General features: G+C 33.5%; 1 protein-coding gene across 1 annotated transcript; it reads right to left on the reverse strand.

The window, feature by feature from the left end:
- Positions 1-1566: 1566 nt before the first annotated feature.
- Positions 1567-24153, reverse strand: LOC127707304 (uncharacterized). The gene is made up of 8 exons (XM_052211831.1): positions 24135-24153; positions 22018-22083; positions 19703-19957; positions 15718-16311; positions 14876-14997; positions 11565-12743; positions 7185-7242; positions 1567-2390 (listed from the first exon to the last, which is right to left on the reverse strand). The coding sequence occupies exons 3-8, from the start codon at positions 19896-19898 to the stop codon at positions 1567-1569; spliced, it is 2973 nt and encodes a 990-aa protein (XP_052067791.1). The 5' UTR covers positions 19899-19957; positions 22018-22083; positions 24135-24153.
- Between the last annotated feature and the right edge of the window lie 2565 nt (positions 24154-26718).

Genomic DNA, 26718 nt, shown 5'->3' on the forward strand with positions numbered 1-26718 from the left:
ATTGAAACATATAGGACAAATGATTGTTCAATGTTTTAAAAAATAGCCGACAAATTAATATTCGACCAATATTTATAGATTATAACATGCTCTTTTCCATATTGGCCCTGGTATCATCCCGAGACTTTTCCATATTGGCCCTGGTATCATCCCGAGACTCCCATATTGGCCCGAGGCTAAAGCCGAGGGCCGATATGGGAGTCTCGGGATGATACCAGGGCCAATACGGAAAAGGGCATGTTATAATCTATTTATCACATATTTAAGTTCTGCAGTAAAGAGAAAAACGTTCAATTATGACTATCTGATTAACTACAAAAGGTAAAATCTAAACAGATTTATCACATTTTCCATAATTTTTTTTTTATCATGTACTGCATACATATTTATTGTAACATTCCCCTTATTTTTGAATATGGTACTACACAAAAGCAATAATTTGGCATAACTGAGGCTAAATCAATAAAAGTTAGTTGCACATTGTTAATAGTGGCCATTTTAGCAAACTCTCATAATTATCAATACAAACACCGTCATTGTTAGCCATTGCCGTTAAGGACGCAATGACGTCACGTCATTTGGAATCAGGGCACAATAACCAATAACCTCTTTTTTGCCCCGGGCAATTTTGAGGTTATTACATATGCAAAACCCAACGTATTCGTATCAAATATGTGATAATATCAAATACAACAGCCGAGGAAGATTCAAGTTACATTATCAAAATCAATCATAATCTTTCCGTAATTTTGTTTTCCACGAGATTTTATCAGGATGTATGACACAAATTATTGGAATAGTCATATCAGTCTGTATGATGTTAGACCATGTGTTATTTGTACTTGATTAACATCAAATTTTTAAAATCTTTCATCAAATCAGGATATAAAGACAGGACAAAATTTAAAACATGTAGATATTGTTTGGAATGAATACAAGAATAAATTGGTTAATATTTTGGTTGTTTATCGTCCAGTGGCAAATATATTATGCATATTCAGGATGAGAACAAATTGACAATGTATATTAAATGAACAAATTTACCGGGATGAAAGAAAGACATGAAATGGCAAATGAAGGGAAAAAAAGGAGTATCAGTTCATGAGACAGCAACCCAACGACACAATACGATGTTTAATTTGTTCCCATATTATTTACAACTTACACATCTATTTGGAATATTTATTTTGAATAACAAAAATATTGAGGACATACATATGACTTAAATTAAATTTTTCTCTTGATTTTTTTCCCCTCCAACTATCAAACAGTAAGTGGACGTACATCAAAGAACAACACGTCTTTGTTACATTTTTCTAAATTTCCATATACAGTTGATTTGTTGTCACACATGAAAATGAAGCGTATATACAGATAACATGTACATAACAATTGTGTTAATATTATCTTTAGTCTGAATATGGAATACAACTGTACAGATCATGACAATTAATTGAGTTGAATCAAAGAAAACAAAAATAAATAGAAGTTATTTTGAATGGCTAAATGCACAAACAGATCCGAGTCCGAATAAACTCATTGTCTGAAAGAATTATTCATGATTATTTATTTTGCTTTCTTTTTCACGTCAAAAAGAAAAGCATTTCCGTCATCTACATTACAAACAAGCAGAATATTTTCTTTTTTGTCAAAATAAATTCCCCACGGCTCATTCAATCCATCTGATTTAGTAAGAAATTCTATGTGATGTTTCCCATCATCTGATACAACTACTACAGTATCGGTCTCAACGTCAGTCACATAGACATTCCCCTCATTATCTGTTGTCACACAACGTAAATCTTGAATTTTATCCTGTTTAAACTTCCAAATTAGTTTTCCATCTAACGAGCAGCAGTATATTGATGTTCTGTCTCTATAGACTAACCTGTCTCGGTCTACTGTAATGTCGGTGATACGGTGTGAAGGTAAAGGTATAGTACGTATTACTTTACCTGTCAGGTCCATCACACGTATTATACTCCAATCAATAACAACGTACAGGTTATTATCATTATATGATATTCCGGAGCAGCCACCACTGGTGTTGATTGTACTGGTGACAGAACCTGTAGATATATTTATTATCAGTATGGTGTTGTCATGTATACAGGTTACTGCTACAGTATTAATATTTACCTCTGTCATATAAAATGGTTGATAGGACAGAGGAATGTGATAGATATCAGTACCGTCTGAATTACAAATAATAAGTCGGTTATTACTATAGTCGGTAAACACTAATGTATTGTCTGTTTTGATACAGCTAGAAATGTACAGATATTCATTCTTTGACTTTTGGATATTAATCTGTTGACGCAAATTGACAGAATCAGGAAGGTTGGTTTCGACAGATGTTTGGTCCTGAGCTTCTATTTTTGGTTCATTTTCTGAAATAAATAATCAAGTATCGAGTTGGTTAATTCAACAATTTATTGCTTAATCTAAAATGTAGTTTACCGCTCAAAGGGTTTAGAGTTTCTTTTGTTTTGCACACTCTATATGAGGTATTGAATTTTTCACTCTCGGATGTTATTTATTTTTATAAGTGTTATATTCACTTTCAAGTTTGAAAGCTCGTTAAAGCTCTAATTCGAGCTTAGCATAATCGAGAACAGCATATAATCCAAGGAAAATCGGAAAAAAATGTAAAAATGACAGAGATGGAAAAACAGATATGTGTAGAGCATAGGCGTGTACTGGATACACCAATGCAGTGGGAGAAGATATTTGTTTGACCCAAGAATTGTAAATCTGTGTGTATTTTAACACAAATATATGTATATGCTTCCTTTGTCCTAATCACGAGGAGAAAAAAAGGTTGGTGGTCTTTCTATATGAAAGTTTTACATAGACGTTTCGCTGAAATAGGTGCCTCTTAGATGTGTCAAATATATCAGTTGGTTGCAATTCCACCAAGGTAAAATGTAAATGAGTCGGTTATTTTTATCTTTCGATTGAATATCTGTATGCTTGTTTTTTTTCTGTTTTTAAATCAAATTCAGATGAATGTACTGATAATTATATAAAAAGTAAAATCACAATAAAATATTTAAATATATGAACGGGTAATAAGTTTGTCATGAAATATGTTCAAGGGTCGTGATTACGTACAAATTGATGAAACAAAGAAAACCAAAATGACATATAGACACGCAATATGAATGATTTTTGGTTACTTAACGTCCAGTGACAAATATTTCATGCATGTTATTGACGAGAATTAACAATACATACAATAGGTAGGTCCTGTAACAGAGGTCATCCTGGTTGATTCGGACTGCCACGGGAAAATGAGGATATCTTGGATAGGGACAGACATTTTGCCTTGCAACAGGCCATATACTGACCCCGCAAATCGTTGTTGCAAAGGTTCTTAACGTTTAAAGAGCGTGGCAATCTCTTTACACGAGGCATTTAACGTCCCCATTCTGATCGGACGTGACTGCAAACTTGTTACTTCCGCAAAGTCACACGGACGTCCCGTTTTGGCGAGGGTTTTACTGCTGGTCCATATTTATATTCCCCAATCACCCTTTTTGAGGAAGGGGGTTGTGAGTTGTAAAGAAAACAAACATCCGAATTTAATCGGTCAAAATAATTAAAGTAGAAAAACATCGGAGATGTTGGCTAGTAGAGCGGGTTTAAATTGTCTTACTTTACAGTACTTGCATTTTAAAGGTATTCTTAATTTGTTCTCGTCTTGAACATGAACGAAACATTTGCCAATGAAGGTAAAGCAAACAACAGTTAATCGATCTTTAATGAGCTTACAATTCAGAAAACATGTGTCTCTGCGGATTGTGGTGGCCGATGTTTAGTTTCATTGAAAAATATTTTAAAAAATATTCTTCATGAATTAAACTATGTTTTTGTTTTGTTTTTTTTTTATAATAGGAGGAAAATGAATATTATATTTATGTACATCTTAGTACATGATGTATTTTGGTTTGACAAACATCTGGTATGTAGCAAGTTTTGCAAGAAAGCCCCCTACTAACCGCACAAATCTCTTCGTTTAAGAAGCAAGGTTTCGCCTCAAGAGGCTTCGCGTATTTCTGTGGGATGTCAACATGCGCATTTACGTCAGATCAGAATTGAGAAGTTGAATATTATGTATGGTAATGACACGGTTTCTGCAGCTTCTAATTACAACATTTGTGGAGTTGCCTATTCGAAGCAAAATTGTTGACCATATATGAGGCTGTCAAGATTCAGAATACTCTTTATTTTCATACCAGTCGAAGACTTGAATGTAATATCACTGATATACCTAAACAACAGGGATGAATGGGTCATATAAATATTGTCCCTGGTATCCCGATCGGCAGTAACATCTTTATCAAAGTGGGGCGTCTGTTTGGTTGTGTGGGATGTTTAACTACGCAATCCCGTCCAATGTCATGTTCTCTGCTCGTTAAAGAACCATTGGAACACCTCATTGGAGGATCAAGAGTTAGCATGTTGCAAGGTTAAATGTCGACCCTCTATTCAGCATACCCTCATTTCCATTGACAGTCCAAATTTCTTCGACTCGGGAGGCCTTACTGACAGAACCTACATATTGCATTAATTGTTGATAGTGTATCTTCCTGAATATGCATGAAATATTTTCCCCTGAACGTTAAGCAATTAAAACTCGAGCAATCAATCAATATTATAATACCTTTCCCTACCATACATGCCGTTTTGATTTTTTTTACTTTTTGATTCCGGTAATCAGCGACCAATGAATCATATATTTGACCCACCAAGACATTCCAAGGGTTATGTAAGTTAATCGTCATTTTGCGAAAAACTTCGTTAACTATTAAATTAACTTCAATTTTCTATTGGTACACGTGTTTATCTCTATTCTGAACTTAGAGAAAAATAATAAAAATTTCGTTTGATTGCAAATGAAACAACTCTCTTTCAGAAACCAAATGACATAGAAATAAACAGCTACCGGTCACCGTTCTGCCTTCAACAGGGGGTAAAACCCATACGACATCAAAGAAACATGTATGAAAGATCAGTTTAAGTAAAGCGTCAGTTTAGCTGTACAGGATGTACAAGTACACAGCCACATCCGGTCAGAATAGGAACGTTTAATCCGATGCCTCGTGTAGAGAGTGCCACGCTCTCTTCACGTGTAAAACCCTTGCAATAACTCTTTAAGGGGTCCTGTTGCAAGGCAAAATTTTGTCCCTGTGTAATAAACCCTCATTGCACAATGGCAGTCTAAATTTCTCCCCGACCTTCATCCCGGACGTCTTTTATTACAGGACCTTGCTATTGTTTTCATTGATATATTGATCTCGTCCTGAACATACATGAAATATTTGCCACTGAACGTTAAACAGCTAATAAACAATCAATCAAATTAGGCTTTGCCCGAGTGAGTTGGAACCTTTTCTTCTTAAAAAAAATCATAATTGATCAAGGTGGAATTGAAACATTGCCGACTGAGCTCGGGGATTAAACAGATCACCCTGCAGCACTGGTATCAATCCAGTGCAGGTAAATGAAAATAACACTTTACCAATGTCTTGTCTCGGAAGTGTTTTTCTTGATTTTTATTAATCAGGAAATCTCAAACTGTAACATTGAGTTTAGTTTTGGCGTTACTTTTGATTCCTCTTCGTTTTATCAACCCTAAAACATTTTATTTAAATGTTATTGATATCCTGGGATGTAAAGATATGTTGAAACGTTAGGGGATTTATCACCAAAAGACCATAAAAAGACCAAATTCATCTACATCTACATCAGTAATTTCATCTTTGCTTCAGGTAGTGGGAAGCTTCATTTTGTTAGTAATTTCTTAATTCATCATAAATCATGAGATTTGAAACGTTTATACATATATATCCCTAAATTCACATCTGTATTATTTCAACCGCTTCAAGGAGAATGTTACGATTGATCGATTGTTGGTTGCTAACGTCCAGTATCAAATATTTCATGCTTGTTCAGGACGAGGACAAAATAACAGTAAATACAATATACAGGTGCTGTAATAGAGGACATCCGGGATGAAGGTTGTGAAAATTTAGACTGCCACTGCAAATTGAGGGTTAGTTGGATAGGGCAGACATTTTTCCTTGTAAGAGGCCACCTATAGACTCATCAAAGAATTGTTATTAGGGTTCTCTTAACGTGGAAAAAGCGTGGCACTCTCTTTACACGAGAAATTGGATTTAACGTGACGTGGCTGCGTACTTGTACATCCTACTCAGCCAAACGGTCGCCCCAGTGTGCCAAGGGTTTTCCTGCCGGTCGGGAAAAGACCTGTAGTGGCCATATTTCTATTCCCCTGTCACCTTGGGGATGAAATTGTATGATAAGGCCACTTTACCACCTTTAATTCCTACTTATAACAATCATCAGATGTTCAAATGGACATCAGTATTTGCTTTTTGAAAAGGTGTCATTTATATTTGCATTACGAGTCTAAAACTTTTTACATGTAAAAAAAACTACAATAAATACCCTACTCTTGATCTTGTCGTTAATAAATTGATATGAGAAACAGTAGAACGACATGTTGCAACTAATTGTATTTTACAAAGATGTTATGTTTGTATAACATCTTTCTTAGTAAAGCTGTTATTCATATGTATAAATATATATTGACGAAAATCTGTGTGAAATGAGCATATCAGGTCAAATATGTTAAGTGTAGTTCCCGAGGGAATCATGAGCTCAGTAATCAGTACTTCGGTACTGACATGATTTATATCAAATTATCTAGAATTGACAGTTTATAAATCTTAAAATTATACAGAAACTAAGGATTCAACCCCCTCAGGCAAAGTTGGCCTTAGGATGGATTTGGCTATTTTTAGGTCCTTTTTGGTTAAAAGCTCTTCAACGTGTTCGGTCCTTATACATCCTTGGCTTTGAAATATTCGACTATGAGCGTTACTGATGAAGTTAAATCCAGAAAAGCGCTTCGGACCTATAGCTGGGGGAAAGCTATATTTATGAATACAACATTAATTTGAAAAACTTTTAAAAAACTATGTTTTATTCTTCTGAATTAAGAAACGTCTCCTTTCTTTGTTGTTCCCTTTGCATAAAGAGGAATATTCTAAGGACAGGACTGAAGAGTTATATCGCCATTAATATATGATCTAGAAAAAATGAAACCGGTTAAAAGATAAATATACGAAAGGAAAATATGTAAACAATGATATTACTTGGATTATGGTCATCCTGCTTGGTACTTATGTTCGCTCTGTCAGGAATCCGTGTCACCTGAAAAAAAAAAAAAAAAAAAAATTAAAATAAACTGAAAAAAAGAAATAATAATTTAAAAAAAAACCTACATAATTACAATGTAGATAAACCTTTCATAATGTTCTACTGATTATAAAAAAAGTATGATTATTGAAATACGTAACCTATTAGAAGGTTATGCGAAATTTAACCTGTAAGATATTTTTAAAGAATTACATATAAACTAGTTTCAGATATAGTACTTGCAATTGCAACCTTATGCGTTACCGTTTCAGTGATAGTCAGTAGTCGTCAATCCGTCACCGATCAATCAATCAATCAAGTTCACATCACCAATCCATTTAAATTATAAGGAGAATACTGATTGATCGGTGTTAGGGGTTAAACTCAGATTATTACAACAGCTGGGGGACTTTTTGACCACGAGGTTAGCATTAGCCCAGTAGCCAGTACCTTGGTATTTGCATGAAAACCACGAATATTATTTTGATTTAAATTGTTGTTATTAAATTTCGAAATCATCTTAAAGCAAGGAATGTATCTCCTTCGTGTATAGCTATGATTCCTTGTCCAGGTTTGGCTTCATTTTGGTCATTTTGGTTTAGTCCCCACTTCGTCGTTTTGATAGGATTTTGTATTTTCAAATTGTTTGGCCTCGAGCATCGGTGAACAAACGTGTATGTCGAAATGCGCTCCTAGTGCAGTAAAATTAATACCGTTAATGTTGTTGTTATTATAACCACTGGATCTTTACTTCTGCTGGAGGACCTTTCGTATCCGAGGGTATCTTTTGCCCAGTACTGGCATGGAAATACAGATATTTTTTTATTGGAATTTTTGTTAAACAATTTTAAATCATTTTGTATTAAAGAAAAGAATGTTTTATCCTCATGCATAGCTCCTTATCCGAGTTTAGATGTACGTTTCGGTCTTTTTGGTTTTATCAGCTGTTACACGTTTGTATTCGGTTTTTGAATCTCAAGTATATATTGGTCTCGATCATCATTGATTGTCGAAATGCAGATCTGGTAGAGTTAAATTGGTACCGTTAATGTTAATTTGATTACTACTACTGGATTGATACATCTAATGGACTTTTAGTCCCCAAGGATATCTTGAATCCACTTGCCTGTACTTCAGACTGACTGATCGGTCTTCACGGATTGCACTCGATTTATTACTACCACCAGCTCGATACATATAACTGTGCGACTTTTTAGCCACGATCGATATATCTCCTAATGGTTTCTAAGTATACGAGGGTATAATTAGCCAAGTAACCAATACTTCGATGCTTGCAAGAAGTGATGGATATTGTTATATTACAATGGCTGTTAAAAAAATTCGGAATCGTGCATAGTTTTGGTTCCTTGTACAAGGAATGTATCTCCCTTATGCATAGTTCTAGTTTTGTTTCCTTGTACAAGGAATGTATCTCCCTCATACATAGTTCTAGTTTTGGTTCCTTGTACAAGGAATGTATCTCCCTCATACATAGTTCTAGTTTCGGTTCCTTGTACAAGAAATGTATCTCCCTTATGCATAGTTCTAGTTTTGGTTCCTTGTACAAGGAATGTATCTCCCTTATGCATAGTTCTGGTTCCTTTTACAAAGAATGTATCTCCCTCATGCATAGTTTTGGTTCCTTGTACAAAGAATGTATCTCCCTTATGCGTAGCTCTGAATCCTTGTACAAGGAATGTATCTCCCTTATGCATAGTTCTAGTTTTGGTTCCTTGTACCAGGAATGTATCTCCCTTATGCATAGTTCTAGTTTTGGTTCCTTGTACAAAGAATGTATCTCCCTTAAGCATAGTTCTATTTCATTGTCCGGATTCGGCTTTACTTTTTGGTCCTTTTAAGATTATCAGCTCTTCAACGTTTGTATTATGTTCAGCATTACTGAGGAGACGCTAATTGTCGAAATGCGCATCTGGTGCTGTAAAATTGGTATGTTTAATGTGAACGTTCCTCATACGTCATCGTTGAGCTTTTGCACATAAAAAGGTACATTTAGAGTGCCCAAGAAGAAGTCGCGCCAATAACAAGTCTGTAGAAGACTCATTTCCATCATTGCTTTACTCGATTACTATAGTTTAAGCTTATTTATATTTTCATAACCACGCAATACAATACAAACTTAACTGTTGTCAACGAGAGTCGAACAGTACCAAAGTGATATTCAACTCATGTAAAATCGAAAAGAAACTGACAATGCCATGGCAAAAAACGACAAAAAGACAAACAAGAGTACAAAAAACACAACATAAAAAACTATGGACGGAGTAACACAGACCAAACATAAAAACTTGAAGTTGTTCTCGCTCTGGAAGGATAATATGTAATTAAAATCCGTTTTGGACAACCGCTTGAAATAATCGTAATTTTAATAATTGGACTAATATCAGCAGACAAATAACGTGCATATATACACTTCTAATTATTGGACCCTCCAATCAATAGACCATAAATGCTTAAAAGGCATTGTCATCAATAATAACATGAGAAAATATGATAAGATATTGTTGCCCCTTACAACAAATGTAATAAAAATGTACAGGATGTTCCGACAGATTGTTAACGTTGTCTCGGCAACCATTCAGCCTTTAGTTCACCTTAGGAATACACGTTATATTTGTAAGATTTTCTTACTTAAAGTGAATTATCAACTTTTTAATGATTCTACATGTGTCGTAAATAATGTTTGATTTTTGCATTTAACGCAATTAGCGGTCTCTAAAATCTGCACAGTAGTATGGAAACTATATCAACTGTGAAAATTGACGATGAGCACAGAAACGACATACACATATAAATATTTACTTCCAGAGCATCTGCAATCACCCCTGGATTTTGGTGGGGTTTGTGTTGCTCCGTTTTTAGTTTTCTATGTTGAGTTTTGTATACTGTTTATCTCTTGGTTTTTTTTTGCCATATCTTTTTAAGTATGTCATTGACATGTGAGTTTGTTATAATCATACTTTTAATTTAGCATATGGAAAGCTTTACACTTGAAAAGGTTTACAAAACATTTGCGTAAATTAAGGATGCCGTGCAACTTTTCGTAAATAAACGGTATGTGTATCAAGTTACGTGCAAAACCCATTTACATGATGGATAAAAATATGTAGATTGTAATGTTTTGTTCGCAGAATGATAAGTTTCTATTTAACGTCCAGCAACAAGTATTACACATACATGGTAACAGAAATAAATTTAAAGTCAGTTAACATACAGTTCATTATGCTACCATTGTTACCGTCTTTTTAAAAATTTTCCCATTTTTGTGTCGAGGAGAAGTGATTATGCATTCACTGCAAAGTCATCAGATCCAAAATGAATAATTTGTATCTGAATTTTTATGAATTTTGTGTTAACATTCTGAAAAAAAAAAATTCTAAACAGTAAAGATTAAAAATTTACAAAGACACTATAGCGCGTAATCAAGAAGATTAACAACGCCAGTACCTAGAATCTATACTTCAAGACCATCATGTATTTTTTGTGAAGTTAAGTTGACGCCGTATTTAATTTTTCATCGGAAACAATATTTTTTCATCTTCCATTTGAAAAAAAAAGTTTTTATTTTCAAAACATCTGATATACTCTGATGTGCACATGTCACAAAATATGACAATGTATATTTGATATATAGATATAAGAAGATGTGGGATGAGTGCCAATGAGAAAAATAAACCATTTTAGGTCAAAGTACGGCCTTCAACACAGAGCCTTGGCTTACACCAAACAGGACGCTATAACGGGCCCCAAAATGACAAGTATAAATCAATTCAAACAGGAAAACCAACTGTCTAATCTATATACAAAAATACACGTTACGAAATATGAAAATGCATGTTTCATATGCACATGCCACAAATATAAAAATGGATAATATGTTGCCACATCACCATCCTCCCTATTATCATAACAATTATCATTAACATTATTGTTACCATTATTATTATCATCACCATTTTCAATAAAATTAGCATTACAATTACCATTTGATACAGACAATGCTAATAAGGTTTTGCTAATTTGGCTTGCCATCTTAAAATTAACTCTTAAAAGTTCCCGGGAGAGAAAGAGAGAGGGGTGTACTACAGCAAACATTCAGACAGTTGATAATATACGTATCCAGACAGAGTTAAGACTGTTTACAATGTGTTTAGACAATATCAGACAGAGTTAAGACTGTTTAGAATGTGTCCAGACAATATCAGACTGAGTTAAGACTGTTTAGAACGTGTCCAGACAATATCAGACTAAGTATAGACTGTTGGGGAATCCAAATGATAATCTAAGCAATTTTTAAAGATGTCATTTTAAAAACATACCTCATTATTCATCCAAGGCGAATATATCTGGTCAGATCGATGCATTTGCTTATGTTGAGTACAGAAACACTCCTTCTCACTTGTCAATTTCTCATATTCAAATGTGTCTTGAAAATAGTAGCCATCACTGCATTTGAAATGGAGTTTAAACGATATTTTCACCTTATATCTCTCTTTTATATCTTCAATTAGTTGTTTCACTTCTCTGTAGATATCACTGCACGTGCTTCCGAATCCCTCCTCTTCGGAAAACGACACGAGCTGAAGAGCAATTGTATCAGTCGACATAGTAACTAGTATCTTTGTACCACCAGATCCATCAATGTCAAACATACAGATGCCACGATATAAAGCAATACCACCCTCTACTTTGCTAGAGTAGTAGTTTCTGATAAACCAGGCAGATAGATGGTTAAAGAAAGAAGGTGGGAGAAATTCAAATTTAAAACAAAGCCAAGAAGTCCTTTTACATTTTTGTGTAAGAATGTCAAATTTTTCACATACAACATCAAACGTGGAGGGCGGCATCATGCTTGGCATTATATAATTTGAGTTACCAATTTTGACCAATATATCAAGCTTTTCCATAACTGCATGCAAATTATTTGTCTGTTCTGAAAACTGACTTCCATCTTTTGATTTGAACAGTTCTGTTATTAACGATTCGCTTATTTTGCCTTGTCGTATAAACAGTGTCCAGTCCTCATGGTGATGCAATCTTCTGTTTTCAACTCTATCTGAAACTAAACATCGGAAAGCATCTGCTAACCATTGGGGTCTTAATATGATTAAATCCGGTATATTAGCAAAGAAAATGATGTTCCCTACGTTATGCTGAAATCGAAGAAACAACAACAAATCCTCCTTTTCTAGAATATTGATATCAGGATGTTTAGCCAGATTTGACATATCAGTAAAGTTGATGAAATGCTTGTTATCGTTCTTATTAATTTCAATCAAATGTTCTAAAAGAATCCATTTTAACGGAAAAGCATTACCCCAATTTCCCATTTTCCGTGCAGTATCGTAAATTGCGTATTGCAACTTCTCAAATTCTGTGTCACTGTCATTTGTATTTGACAGATAAAACTTGTTGTGCAAGTGATGATATTTGCTTTGAAATCCAAGAACTTGGTCTATTTGATCATTGAGTTCCTTTTCTCTCTTCTTAAAATCTGCCTACAGAAAATAGATAAAAGAATCAGCAATTGTCATGATTGATACTATATCAACAATTATTGAGAAGATTTAAATAGATTATGAACCCAAATATATATAATTTTCATTACAACGTATCACTACCTTTCATGGCAATTATAAAGACAATTTATGGGCCTTCTATATCTTACTATACTGCATGGGTATTTATCGTTGTTAAAGGCCGTATCAAAACCCCTTTTATTCATATTGTGTTGCTTTGTACAAATGGATAGTTTTCCCTTTAAAAATCATACCATATTTTCTTATAAAACCCACAATATTTGACTGGGGCATACATTTATAGTAATACCGTTGTCTTCTACCGACTGGCAGTAAACCATTTGCCAAAGTGGGACGTTCGTTTGGCTTAGCAGGTTGTATCAAACGGCGTCCAGTCAGAACGGGGTCGTGCAGTTCGATGAGTCATGTAGAGAGCACAGAGGTCTCTGCACATTACGAACACTTGCATCAACTCTTTTTAGGGCCCATACAATAGCCTGTTACCAGGCTAAATTTCTGTTTCAATCTTCATAACCCCACTTCGCAGTGGCTTTGAAATTTTTAAAACCATCAAATCGGTTGACACCGTATTTGATGACTTACCTGTTTTATTGTTATTTGTTCTAGTTCTGAACCTGCATGAAATATTTGAAACTGGGCGTCAAATAAACAACAACGAATTAATCCCTTATAAACAAAGAATATGCATATTTCTAAATCATTTTTTTTGGGCAATCTCATTCAAGTCATGTCATCTTCTCTCCATTAGACGTCCTTTTAGGGTATTGGAATCTTAAATTTAATTTCAATTGAAACCAATAACATGTAAGAAAAAAAATGGCACATTGTTGAACCTTTATCCTTGTCTTGATATACATGCCATATTTTCCACTGGACCATGAATACCAATTCATCATTCCTAACATGTTAAACATAAACACATCACCTGAAATTAACGTTGTAAATTTCCAACAGGGAAAACTGTTAACCCTTAAAAGAACAAAATTGAGATGCGTTACGCATTCCTCAAGATAGGTTTGTTTTTTTTGTAAAAAAAGTATTAACTTTGTTATGCCTAAGACAAAAAAACTCATATAGATTTTACTTTTTATTAAACTCTTTAATGGGTCCTTATGTAGCCTGTAGCGAGGCAAAATGCATGTTCCTGTCCAACAAACCAATGTTTTTCAGTCCTAAGTCCCCAAGCTAAATCCCTTTTGTCTCATATAGCAAAACATATATATTTGTACTTTATTTATTGTTTTGTTTGTGAATATGCATGAAATAAATGTCACTTGACGTTAATCTGGCAACGATTATTTCAACGGATTTTTGTTTGTTCATAATTTGTTGTGTTAAGCTATTGTCCAAGGTTTGTGTTAAATTGAGCGCCCATAAGCACGTTTAAGATCAAACATGCTTAATGTGCCTGTTAAAAGGAAGGAGTCCAGTTGTTGTTTATAATTATCGTTTCAGTTAACCCCCAAGGGTGACTGGGGAATAGAAGTATGGTCATCATTGGTCTTCCTCCGACCGGCAGTAAAACCCGTGCTAAAGTGGGGCGTCCGTTTGGCTGTGCGGGATGTACAAATTTGCAGCCACGTCCGGTCAGAATGGGGACGTTAAATCCGATGCCTCGTGCTAAGAGAGTGCCACGCTCTTTGCACGTTAAGAACCCTTGCAAAAACTCTTTGAGGGGTCCGTAGGTGACCTGTTGCAAGGCTAAATTTCTGCCCCTATCCAATATACCCTCATTTCCCGTGGCAGTCTAAATTTCTCCGACCATAATCCCTTAATCTATTACAGAACCTACCTATTGTATTTATTGTGAACTTGTTCTCGTCCTGAATATGCATGAAATATTTGCCACTGGACGTTAAGCAACCAACAATCAATCAATCAATCGTTTCAGTTATTGTTGTGTTATAACTAATGTATAGGTAACCATTTCTAGTAGGTTTTGCTAACAATAATTTTTGATCTTCTATAGATGGACGTCTCATTAGCAAATATTTCTTTGATGACATTCCGATCAAGAACGGATGATACTAAGTGAAACCATGTACATGACTGGTATGGAAGTGAGGAACAGCGTTCTACAATTGTATTACCTTGTCATATTTATCCTTTCCAGTGAAAACTAATAAAATCGGAGGATCGAAGTGGCCATACCTAGCTGGTTTGTCGGTTGTTCGATGACAATGGATAGAATCAAACCAAAAATCAACATATTCTGAAATATATCAACAGTGTTTAATAAATAATGTTTTGAGACCAAATAGGATACTTTGAATATATGTACCCTAACACTGACTGTCTTAACACTAAGCTTTTGATTTTGACATTTGAGAAGGAACTTCCCGTTTTATTTATTTTTTTTTTATTTTACTTTCTATTACTTGTTGACATGATCACAACATTAGGACATAATTAAGGTAACTTGTATTTCAGATATTGAAACACTTTAATAAAACATGTTTTTGTTTTATTATAAGACCCAACTGGATGAAACTTTATGAAAATGTTACTTGGTATGCCTAGATGGACAGACAATATTTAGAAATTCCAAAATTGCTGCCATAATCATGGAAACAGGGCGAAAGATTAACATTGACCCTAAGGGAATATACATTAAAGCAGCAGTTTCTTCAAAGAATATTACAAACAAAACTATATGGTTATGTAACCTGTCATGTGCCAATGTGGTATCTGTCTTTGGAATTTTTAAAATGGTCACCGTGACCATTGAAACAGCAAAACTATAAAAAATTTCAAAATGCTCCAAACTTCATGAAACTTTACAACAATTTTAATTGGCATGTGTAGATGCGCTGTTTGACTTTGGAATTTTCAAAATTGCTGCCGTTACCCTGGCAATAGGGGAACGGTGCCATCCGTTATTGCTCTCAATTACAAATCTAGTTCCATTTGAATTTCTTACATGAAAACATACCTCCAATATGCTGAAAATCGGTAAAACACTGACCCAATCCTTGTTTACTTATGTCGTCCTTCATATCTGCAACTACAAGGTATACTGCACTACTTGTTAAAAATGCTTGATGTGTAGCATAAAATTCTTTTTGTCCTGCAAAGTCCCATAATTCACATAATGCATAAAGGTTTGAAGGAGAATTAACAGTTGACTTGGAAAACATATTTGACATCAAATCCTCAGGCATTACCAATGATGAAGACTTATTCGTTTCTTTATTGTTATCCAGATTAATCTTTGCGTCGCTAGTGATATCCTCAGGCATTACCAAAGATGAAGACTGGTTCGTATCTCCTTTTTTATCCAGATTAACTTTTGATTTTGCTTTGAAATTCTCAAGCATTACCAATAATTCAGACTCATTTGTATTATCACTTTTATCCCGAATAACCATTATGTCGGTTGTGGTGTCTTTTTTATAGGTAGATATATCATCACCATGACTTATATTTATATTCTTTCTCTCATCTACCTCAATATTTTCAGTGTTTCTGTCCTCGGCATTTGGAATCAGTGCTCTCTTAATCCGGCTCACTTTATCATCGGCAATTTCTGGCAGGAAAAAAAAATAGAAAAAAAAACAATACTACCTTGTACAACAAGTTACAAGGCTATCTATTGGCAGTAGTGGTAGTTTCCCATTCCATCCATACGGTGTTTTTAAACTTTATTGTATTGGTCCATTAGAATAGTTCAATGCAGTTTTTATTACAGTTTAGGCGAATAGAAACATTACTTGAAATGAAAATGTTGTGCTTTGACGTTTCCCTACTTAAATGGTTGAAATATCCCAAGTGAAAAAAATGAAAACAACACTTTTTATAAATTATAGTTCGTCCGAAGCGCTTTTCTGGATTTACCTTCACCAGGAACGCTCAACGCCATATATTTGAAAGCCAAAGATGTATAACAACCGAATAAGTTAAAGAGCTATATGAAAAAAGTAAAATTACAAAAATACCGAACTCCGAGGAAATTTAAAACGGAAAGTCCGTAATCACCAGAAGTACTTAAAATAGTCAAGTCATATGTCACTTTACCTGAGGGAGTTGAAACCTCAGTTTCTTTATAATTTCTAAATTTATAAACGGACAATTTTAGAAATGTTATAAATCATTTCAGTACAGAAGTACTGACTACTGAGCTGATGAATCCTCTCGGGTTAATAGTCAACCAGCAGAGGTATCGACACAGTGCTAATAAAAATGAAAACAACTCGTTATAAAATTAATGCTTCCATAACGCAAACTCGGGTATAGAAATATGTCCAGCTTGTCACTTAAAACTTCTCTTAGAAAGGCGTTCGTTCTACTGTACAGAGTGTATAAGTTCGTAGCCATGTGTGACAAGAAGGGGACATTTAATAACATAAACGGTACCAATTTTTCTGCACAAGTTGCGCATTTCGACAATTATTGTCTCTTCAGTGATTCTCGAGGCCAAAATATTTGAAAATAAACAGCTTATTAAAAAAGTTAAAGAGCTATAAACCAAAAATAAACACCAAAAAAAGTATAGCCAAAGCCGGGATATGATTCAGAGCTTTGCATGAGGGAGATACATTCCTTAATTTTAAATAATTTCCAAAATTTTGTAACAGCAAATTTTAATTACAAAAAAGCCGTAAAACTGGGCTGGTGATACCCTCGGGGACTATCAGTCCATTAGTTAATCTGATGTATCGTGCTGAGAGGGTACACGATTCACTATATAACACTTGCTCCAGCTCAGTGGCATTACATTGCTGTTACTATCCATCATAGCATTGTTTTCCAGTGGCAGTCCATTCCCTCGCCCTTCATGCCAGAAGTCTCACCATGCCTAATATTCATATTGTATTAATTGGTAATAGTTCTTTTTTCAAATATGCATAAAATAATTGCAACTTGACGCCAAGCAAGCAACAAAAAACTCGATTAACGAACAGTTGAAATGCTTTACATTTTATATGTCTATATTTTTATCATTAGACATCATGAGGCCATAGTATTGGGATACCTATAACATGTATAAAGTGTTTGAAAGATAATGGTTATAAACAAATGTGAAAAGGTGCAGTACAGGGTCAGTCTAACACCCCTCTTAAAATGCCAACAGGATCTGATTGGATAATTTTCAGGGATCCATAACGCAGTGAAACTGTAGGATTTTTGACACGTAATTGCAGTGTACTTAAGCTTAAAATCATTGAAGAAGATTCATTGAAAAAATCTGACAAACAAATTATGCGAGGAAACTGATTTCGATAGTTCAAGATGAGTCCGTGCCCCTTTAAAATATAATGTAAACCTGCCACTAGACGAAACGTGCGTGAAGCGTATCAAATTATAAGCCTGGTACCTTTGATAACTATTTTCACCACTGGGTCGATGCCACTGCTGGTGGACGTTTCGTCCCCGAGGGTATCACCAGGATGCCGAGATCGTTGTCATTTGTAATTTAAGATAATACTTTTAAGGGCATGCGATACAGTTACAGGGGAGGTAACGGCGTTGCTGACGTAAATTTGTTTTGCCTCTTCTCTATTAGCAATTGACAGTTCACTAATTTTATTCAAAACAGACGTAAATAACCACGAGTATTCTTTGTGATATATCGCAATGTTTATACGTACGAATTAATTTTGAAGTTTGATAAGTTGTCTCTAAATATTTCGGATTAACCATTAAAGGCTATACTTAAAACAATCTTCACTTGAAATAGACTTTTATTTTGTGTTTTAAGTATATATAAAACAGGTGTATTCAATTGTGGATTTTTTTCTGTAAACTGATAATCATTATGAATCACCAGTGAGTATGCATTTCATACTCCTGTATATGAAGTCCGTATTATTTTGTGTTTTAAGTATATATAAAACAGGTGTATTCAATTGTGGATTTTTTCCTGAAAATTGATAATCATTATACGGACTTTGATAATCACTATACGGACTTCTTATACAGGAGTGTGCTCCAACAAAGTTATGAGGAGGACAGATTAAAAATGACACTCCGTAAATTTTACGGACACCATCACGAATTGGTTAGTCCATACGATGTGTCTTTGTTCAAACTAACTAAGGACATTTTTAACACGTGTTAGATTGTGGTTTGTCATTACGTCGTCTGATCTTTTAATTACCGAACGTGACTTATTCCCGATTGTGACTGTTTTGCTGAGTGTGAAACCGCATTGCTATAAGACGTGTCACGGTACCTTTCTATCCCAAATTCATGTATTTAATTTTTATGTTATATTTGTTATTCTTGTCGGATTTTGTCAAATGTCTTAAAGTCTTTACTGTTATATTCGTGTGTTATGGTAAAGATAATTAATCACCCCCTTCATTTATTAGCTTTTAGTTTGGTTCAACGAAATTATTCTAAATAATAAGGATGTTCTTATCCCAGGCAGAAAACCCTGGCCGTGTTAGGCGCAACTTTTTGGAAGTTTTGGTCCTCGGTGCTCTTCGGCTTTGTACTTGTTTTGGCTTTCAAGCTTTTTTCATCTGAGCTTCACTGGATGGTCTTGTGTGGACGAGACGCACGTCTGGCGTATTGAATTTTAAGCCTAGTACCTTTTGTTTGCTATTATTTGTGTGTTTCTTTTTCCTATATGTTCTCCCATTTATTTGTATTGTGGTCCTGTCATGTGATGTTGTCGTTTTGGTGTTGTGTTTGACGTTGCCATTAAAGCGGGAGGTTTGGCATGCCACAAAACCAGGTTCAACCCACCATTTTTTTCTTAAAATGTCCTGTACCAAGTCAGGAAAATGGCCATTGTTATATTATAGTTCGTTTTTGTGCGTGTTACATTTTTAATGTTGTGTTTTTGTTGTGTCGTTGTTCTCCTCTTATATTTGATGCGTTTCCCTTAGTTTTAGTTTGTAACCCGGATTTGTTTTTGTCTCTATCGATTTATGAGTTTCGAACAGCGGTATACTACTGTTGCCTTTATTTACCTTTGCCGATTATCCATTTTCCATCTCTTATGTTGATTTTGCATCTACAAACAACAATATCAACACCATCTGTACTCGATACACCAGATATGTCTTCCTTCAATAATCTCCTCAAGAGACACGTTTTTCCTGTCGATTCCTTTCCGACAATCATAATTCTAACAAAATACCTGTTTTCTTTTTTTTCAGTTTGCATAAGCTCATTGTATCTGATTTTATCTTCCTCTGATAAATGGTTTATGGCTTCTGGAAAAACTGAAAAAGTATATATCTGTGACGTGATGTTTGAGAATAAATATAGAAAATGATATAGTCTTAGTAAAACAAAAAGGTGTTCATTAGCAATCGCAAAATATACACGAACAAACACGTTGAACAGAAAATAGACGTATCTTATTAGTTATTTTTCTCATTCTATCGTATATGAAGTAATCTATTAATTGATATAGAGCTAACTCTTGAAAATATACATAATCTATTTATAATAATTATTTTGGTTAGCTTATTTGAATGGAGATTTGTATGTTGTATTATAAACATGCGTTTTTTGATTAATACGAAACTATTATACTTTTCACTTTAAAACTAAAAATCTAAAAATCTAATTTACTATAGGGTAAATTATATATGCTCCAACCTCAATAGTTTTTTTTTTAAACTTTCAATAACCCAATAAAAGATTAGAATCACGTTTACTAAATAGGTTATGCTGTTATTTGTTGGTTTCGCATTGAAAACTAACAACAATGTGCCCCAACATGGCAACAGCAAAGACTACAGATAAACTATTTGACAAAACATCAAAACTTTAGAAAAATGAGACGGAAAAGCCGTATTTACTTCCAAATCTTTTTGGTTTGTTGATTAAATTGAATAAGTTACAGTATAACATGTACTATAACGTCATCAAATACAACATTTTGAAAGTTTGAGACACAAAATGCGCTAACAACAGTCGAAGCTATCAAAGGTACAAATTTCCTTCCAAGAAAGGCGGACATTTTGTATATCTAAAGAACAAGATGACAAATATATATCGTCAATATGGTTTCAGTCAAATTGTCAACTAAACGTCATCAGTGGCGCTCCAGAGGCCTCGGTGGCCAAGTGGTCTAAGAAGTTCTACTTCTGTAATCACTAGCCAGTCAACACTGAGGTTGTGAGTTCAAACCCCGCTCGTGCGGGTGCACTCGACTCCAATCTTAATTCACTAGGATTGTCAGTTTTCCTATCGAAGGTCGGTGGTATTCTCCGGGCACTCCGGCTTCCTCCACCCATAAAACTGACCGCCACGAAATACCCTAAAAGCGGCGTTAAAACACCAACAATCAATCAGTGGCGCTCAAATCCAAACAGTTGGGAAGTCAAATAAAACACAAATACTGTTAATTTAAAGAAGAATGAATTGTCAACACAAAAGTGCTTACTACTAGGCTGGTGATTTTGTGGGGAACTAAAAGTCAACCAGCAGCGACATCCAAACGGTTTTAAAAAAAGAAAACATCAAAGATTAATGATTTGGCACAAACGCGACCACTTCCACTTCCACTTCAAAATTACCTTTTCCAGACCTTCTCCTTTGTTCGTGTTCTTTAAAAAGAATCGTAAATCGAAAAAATGTATGCGCACGATTGTGTTGATAATAGAATTAATTTGCCAATTTAATAAATTATCATTATACCATAAATATAGATAAAAATGTTCTATTTACAATACCTTGACCAGAAATTAAAAATAAAATTACGGCATCTTGAAAAAATCAACTTCTTGTTTTATGGCATGTACTATCATTTCTTCAAGAAACTGACAAAATCAGTACGCATGCCCTCTATGTACGTTTTCATATTTTACGTACAGTATAATTATCTGTCTTTTGTGCATCAAAAACTATTAACATGTGTGGCTTTCTTTACTTACGCAAAGAACTAAATTAAAACAGACATAGAAACGTAAATTATAAACATGTGAGTATTACTTCGTATTAACAAAGAGCTAACAAAATATATAGAAAGGTAAGTAAACACATGTGTGTCTTACATCTTAGTTAAACAACGGGCTAAAACAGATATAGAAAAGTAAAGCATAAACAAGTCTGTCTGACTTCTTGTTTAAAAAAAATAACTTACATATCAGATATAGAAAAGGAGAGTATAAATATGTGTGGCTTACTTCTTATTAAAACAAGTAACTAAAAACAGATATAGATAACTATAGTGTAGACATGTGTGTCTTACTCTTTATTTAAACAGAGAGCTATAAATAAATATAGAAAAGTAAAGTATAAACGAATACATAGTTAAAGTGTATGCACTTACTATTAGGAAGTTTGATACATCTTCTCAATTGTCGCCGATTTGTCAGTAGAATAATACAAACAACGCCTGAAAAATATAAAGTTTCATGTTCAGAATAGATCTGTTATTGTATATAGAATAGACCTACATCAATGTTTGTAATTGTATATAGAATAGACCTACACCAATGTATCTTTATTTGAATTCAATATGAAATCGGTTGTGTCCTTATTACTTTATTCTGTTTCACATTCAATGTTTATTATATGTTTTCATAAGTATCCGGAACAAATCGCACTGGACCGATTGCTTACGTCACCATATTTATTGTACTACGCGACTGCCTTTAATTTCTGTGACACCGTCTGCTCCAGTATTTCAACACATGTTTCATGGACGATATTTAATCTTCTGAGGAAATCGAGACATACCACTGTCAAGTACGTTTGATTCATTCATAAACTGTGATAATGAAATATGTTTAACTCCGTTAATTTGTATAAGTGATTTGATAAATGCATACGAACTGTAAGTTGTTTATATCTGATATTTGAACTGTAAATTCCACTTTCGTTTTCATTTGATTGTTTTATATAATATTTGCATTTAAACTTTTAATATGTTCAATTCATACACATTGTAAGTAATGGTTTTTGTTTTATTGCAGTTTTACCAATACACTGACTACTGTAACCTTTTTGGTTGAATATCATAATTACAATTTTCCAAACAAGTTGTTTTCTTTATATATTCGCCGAGATTGCGACTTGGTTGTACCTACTAGTCCGGCCAGTACAACTTTCAATCAAAGAAGTATATTTACTTTTGTTGATTAATTCGTGCGTCATTTTTTGACCTCTGAACATTACCTTTATGAAGAATCTCTTACAAAAACCATGTTAATAAACAACAGACAAATAGGACACGGAGATCGTTATTAAAGGTTAATTTAATCTGTTAACAATGTTCTCGTTTTTTACTACATATTTAAACATCCATCTCTAAAAAAGATATGTTGGCAAACACAAAGATTGAGTTTATTGAAGTTATTTCAAATTATTAATGACATAAATCACATTAGAAATCGTTGTTTATTTGATATGCAAAACCAAAATTACTGGAAGTGATGTGAGAGTGTTTGCTCCGTCTAAAAGCCTCGTTGTGACTTGGAGATGGAGAACTGCAATACAAGTGCTGTTCCATCACTGTTTGTATTGTTTGCTATGCGTTTACTGATTTTGTGTCTTGGATGGATACCCATATCCTTTTTTTTTCTATTATGTAATTTGAACTACAAAAAAAAACCGCTTTTTTGATACTTAGTGAATAAAATTGTAACACTCACGGAAGAATAGTGTAAAATTCCTAGAACACTTATAACGTCGTAATTGATGAGTGTTAACAGATATCGGAAATTATTGTAATTTTTTTTTTTTTTTTGTAATGTGTTTATTGGCAAAAGCTATATATATAAATCTTCATAGTAAGTAAGTCCATAGTACATCAGCAAAATTGAGACAGGTACATATAGTTGATATTTTGAATCATTTGACAAACTTAAAAATAATAATAATGGTAAAAAAAAAGAAACCTAACATGGGTAGCATGGATTGGGTAGATATATTTATTACGTAAAAGTTTACTTGTATATTCATTCTATTAGTTGGAGCCAGAGGTTCCAGCAGGAGTACGCTCTTTGCAATGGTTTATTTTTATAAAATATTATTTTTTCAATAAACAAGTTTTCTTTAAGATAATTTTTAAGGCTAAAATAATTACTTGTCCACATTGCATTTTTGTTTTGTATATATAATATTTAGTTAATAATATTATGAGGTTTCTTATGTAGTTTTTTTCTGTTTTTTTCTAATATCCCAAATAAGACTATATCTAAATTAAGTGGTAGTTCAATTTGGACTTTTGAATATATCCATTTATTAAGTTCTTCATTGTAAAATTTAAAGCTTTGTACAATTGCATTATCCAATGCACAATCCTTGTATGGTGTGGACAATTTTAATAAATTTCTCGCAGACTCCTTACAAACACGTTGATAAAAAAAATTAAGACAGAAATAGAAAACTATTTTTCACGAATCCTCCTTTAATTAAAATGTTCATATATTTTATAGTACTTACAGGATGCTAATGACAATGTCAAAACACATTGAAATGCTTCGATGTGATAATTATCTGTAATTGGACAAAATAAAGCTGATGTAAGTTGTTTGTATTTAACAATATTTCCATTGTCGATTTTTAATTAATGAATAGTTTTATTAACTTTTATATTAACTGATAGTTGAAATCATAAACTATTTTCAATTGAATATTTAATTTAACTGTCTCTGCAGTATATAAAAATAAGGAGATGTTGTATGATTGCAAATGAGACAACTATCCACCCAAGTTCAAATGAAGTGGATGTAAGCAATTATAGGCAACCGTGCTGCCTTCAACAATGCGAAAAATCCATAACTATGTTCGCTGATGAAAAGGGGCATTACAGATCTATACTTTGTTGTATCATAAATTTGGAAGCAAGTACCCTTCCAAAGCTTTCTGATTTTTTTTTTTTTTTTTTTTATATTTGTGTCTTATTTTCTTTATAATATATAGCCTGCAAAACATCAATTATATTGTTTTTAAACTACGTGTATAACTATTGATTGACCCTTCTTCTAACAGGTTTCAACTTACAATAGCTCAGGTTGTAGTTGTAGTTGTCAAATTCAATGATCTTAATTTTCCGTGATATATTAGACCTTTAAAAAAACATACACATGGTTATTGTCGAAGAGATTTGCACTCCGAAAAATATTGATAGAAATATATTAAAATTCAACTGTAACGAAGTGAATAACTCCCTATGAATTACACAGAAGTTAAATTATGTAGTTTTTGAAATTTCAGAAACTTGTCGTCTTGAGAATAACTGATGCACCTGTATTCATTTGGTATTGGTATACAAAATTATGTATATATATTCATTTTCGCATCTATTAGACTTACTTATTATATATGGATATATGTATATTAATTTATAGAAATAAATGAATATAACAAAGACATATTTAAGTGATAAACATACACTAACCTATCTCCTAAGTAACGACTTCCTGTCCTTTTCGTGTCATTGTAGCATTTCATATCTGAGAAATATAATTGAGAATTTTGGTTTTCTTATGAAATATTTGCACTCCTGTGAGTGGTGCACACATTTTTCCGTCAGTTGTAATGGTCGGTTGCAAATTAGTTTGCACAATCTCGATTACCAGCATATATGTTTAAATTCACTTAATTGATTTCATTGCACTATAACAGTATATTGCTATTTTTATTATTCAAGTTGTTAATTATTTTACATTTGTATGCAACGAGTATGTTTCTTAAGAGATAATTGTGTAAATGTTAATGAGGCATGAAACTTGTGATTATTATTCAATAGTAACAATCAGAGACATGCTTTTCCATCTTGTCCAAAATGACATACATTAAAATATGCGACAATGGTCATGACTAGAACGAATACATGAACAATGGAAATGTTGCGGGTTAAAAACGTCTCCAAAACTACCAGGCTTTAAATGTACACCGGACGCCCGTTTCGCTAAATACCACTTGCCAGTAGCACAGTTAAATGTTCATATCAAATTTAAAGTAAAAGAGCATATTTAAATGTCAAATTTCAAAAAGGTGTGCCAATTATGAGTAAGGGTATTTATGCCTAGAGGTTGAACACCATTAGTATTTCGAATTATTTAACATTTAATAAACAGTTAATTCACATGAAATGAATGTTACAATGATTATTGATAGCAAAACAAAAGTGCTGACTACTTGGCTGGAAAAAGCTTGGGTACTCAACGTCCACCTGCAGTGAAATTGATTCAATAGTTGCCAAGAAGGCATTACTCTATTAATAACCCTTATCTTGATCCATAAACCGGTTCGGATTAAAACAAAACAAGCTAAAATCCATGTAAACATGTTTTGTGAAAGTTAGGCTGAACATTTACCGACAAAAATTTAATCCAAAGAAAAGATATAAGAATTAACAAAATAAAACATCCAAATTTCATAATTTTTTAGATATAATATAAAGATGAAATAGTTCTTGTCTGTTGTAAAGAGTTTTTTTTATAAAACAAAATTAGGATAATGAAGTATAAGTCAATAGGCTGCTAACCTTTACCTTGTCGCTTTAATAAAAAAAAACCACATAAAACATCTTTTAAGCATCATCAATAGAAAGACAGCTCCATGGTTTTGTTAAATTACTTTAGTCTATAAATCTGGCAAAAAGAGAATTGTTCTTTACCGTTCAGTCCAATCGTGTTATTGTATGGATCAATTCTGAGATAGCAGGAGCAATCGTCAGTTGAAGGATTGCAGTAACATTGGTTTTTCGAGTTCATGACAAAAGTATATCCTCTATCGGTATTACAAATACATTTTCTGTCAACCGTAGTGTTGCCGTTTTCATACGTCTCCTGACCTAAACTGTTGCAAGGAGATTTTTGAAAGGTACAGTCACTGTACCCAATTGTATCAAAAATGAAAGGCTGGTATCGAGTTACACTACATGTTGCTCTGTTTAAGTTAGGCTGAAAGACGTATTTATAACCTGCAAATGTAAGTAGAGAAAGTGCTTAATATACATTCGAGTATTAATCAAGGTTTTACAGTTTAAGTTATATTCCAGTGAATTTGTTATTTCTTT

Source organism: Mytilus californianus, unplaced genomic scaffold (assembly GCF_021869535.1).
Source record: "Mytilus californianus isolate M0D057914Y unplaced genomic scaffold, xbMytCali1.0.p SCAF_62, whole genome shotgun sequence".
In the NCBI taxonomy this organism is placed as follows: Eukaryota; Metazoa; Mollusca; class Bivalvia; order Mytilida; family Mytilidae; genus Mytilus; species Mytilus californianus.

Excerpts from the sequence above, each read along its gene's own strand:
- LOC127707304 (XM_052211831.1), bottom strand. The coding sequence starts at position 19,898 with ATGCAAACTGAAAAAAAAGAAAACAGGTATTTTGTTAGAATTATGATT. Across the intron at positions 16,312-19,702 it reads AAAATGGATAATCGGCAAAG|AAATTGCCGATGATAAAGTG; the intron begins GTAAATAAAGGC and ends TTTTCCTGCCAG. Across the intron at positions 14,998-15,717 it reads CGATTTTCAGCATATTGGAG|AATATGTTGATTTTTGGTTT; the intron begins GTATGTTTTCAT and ends GATATATTTCAG.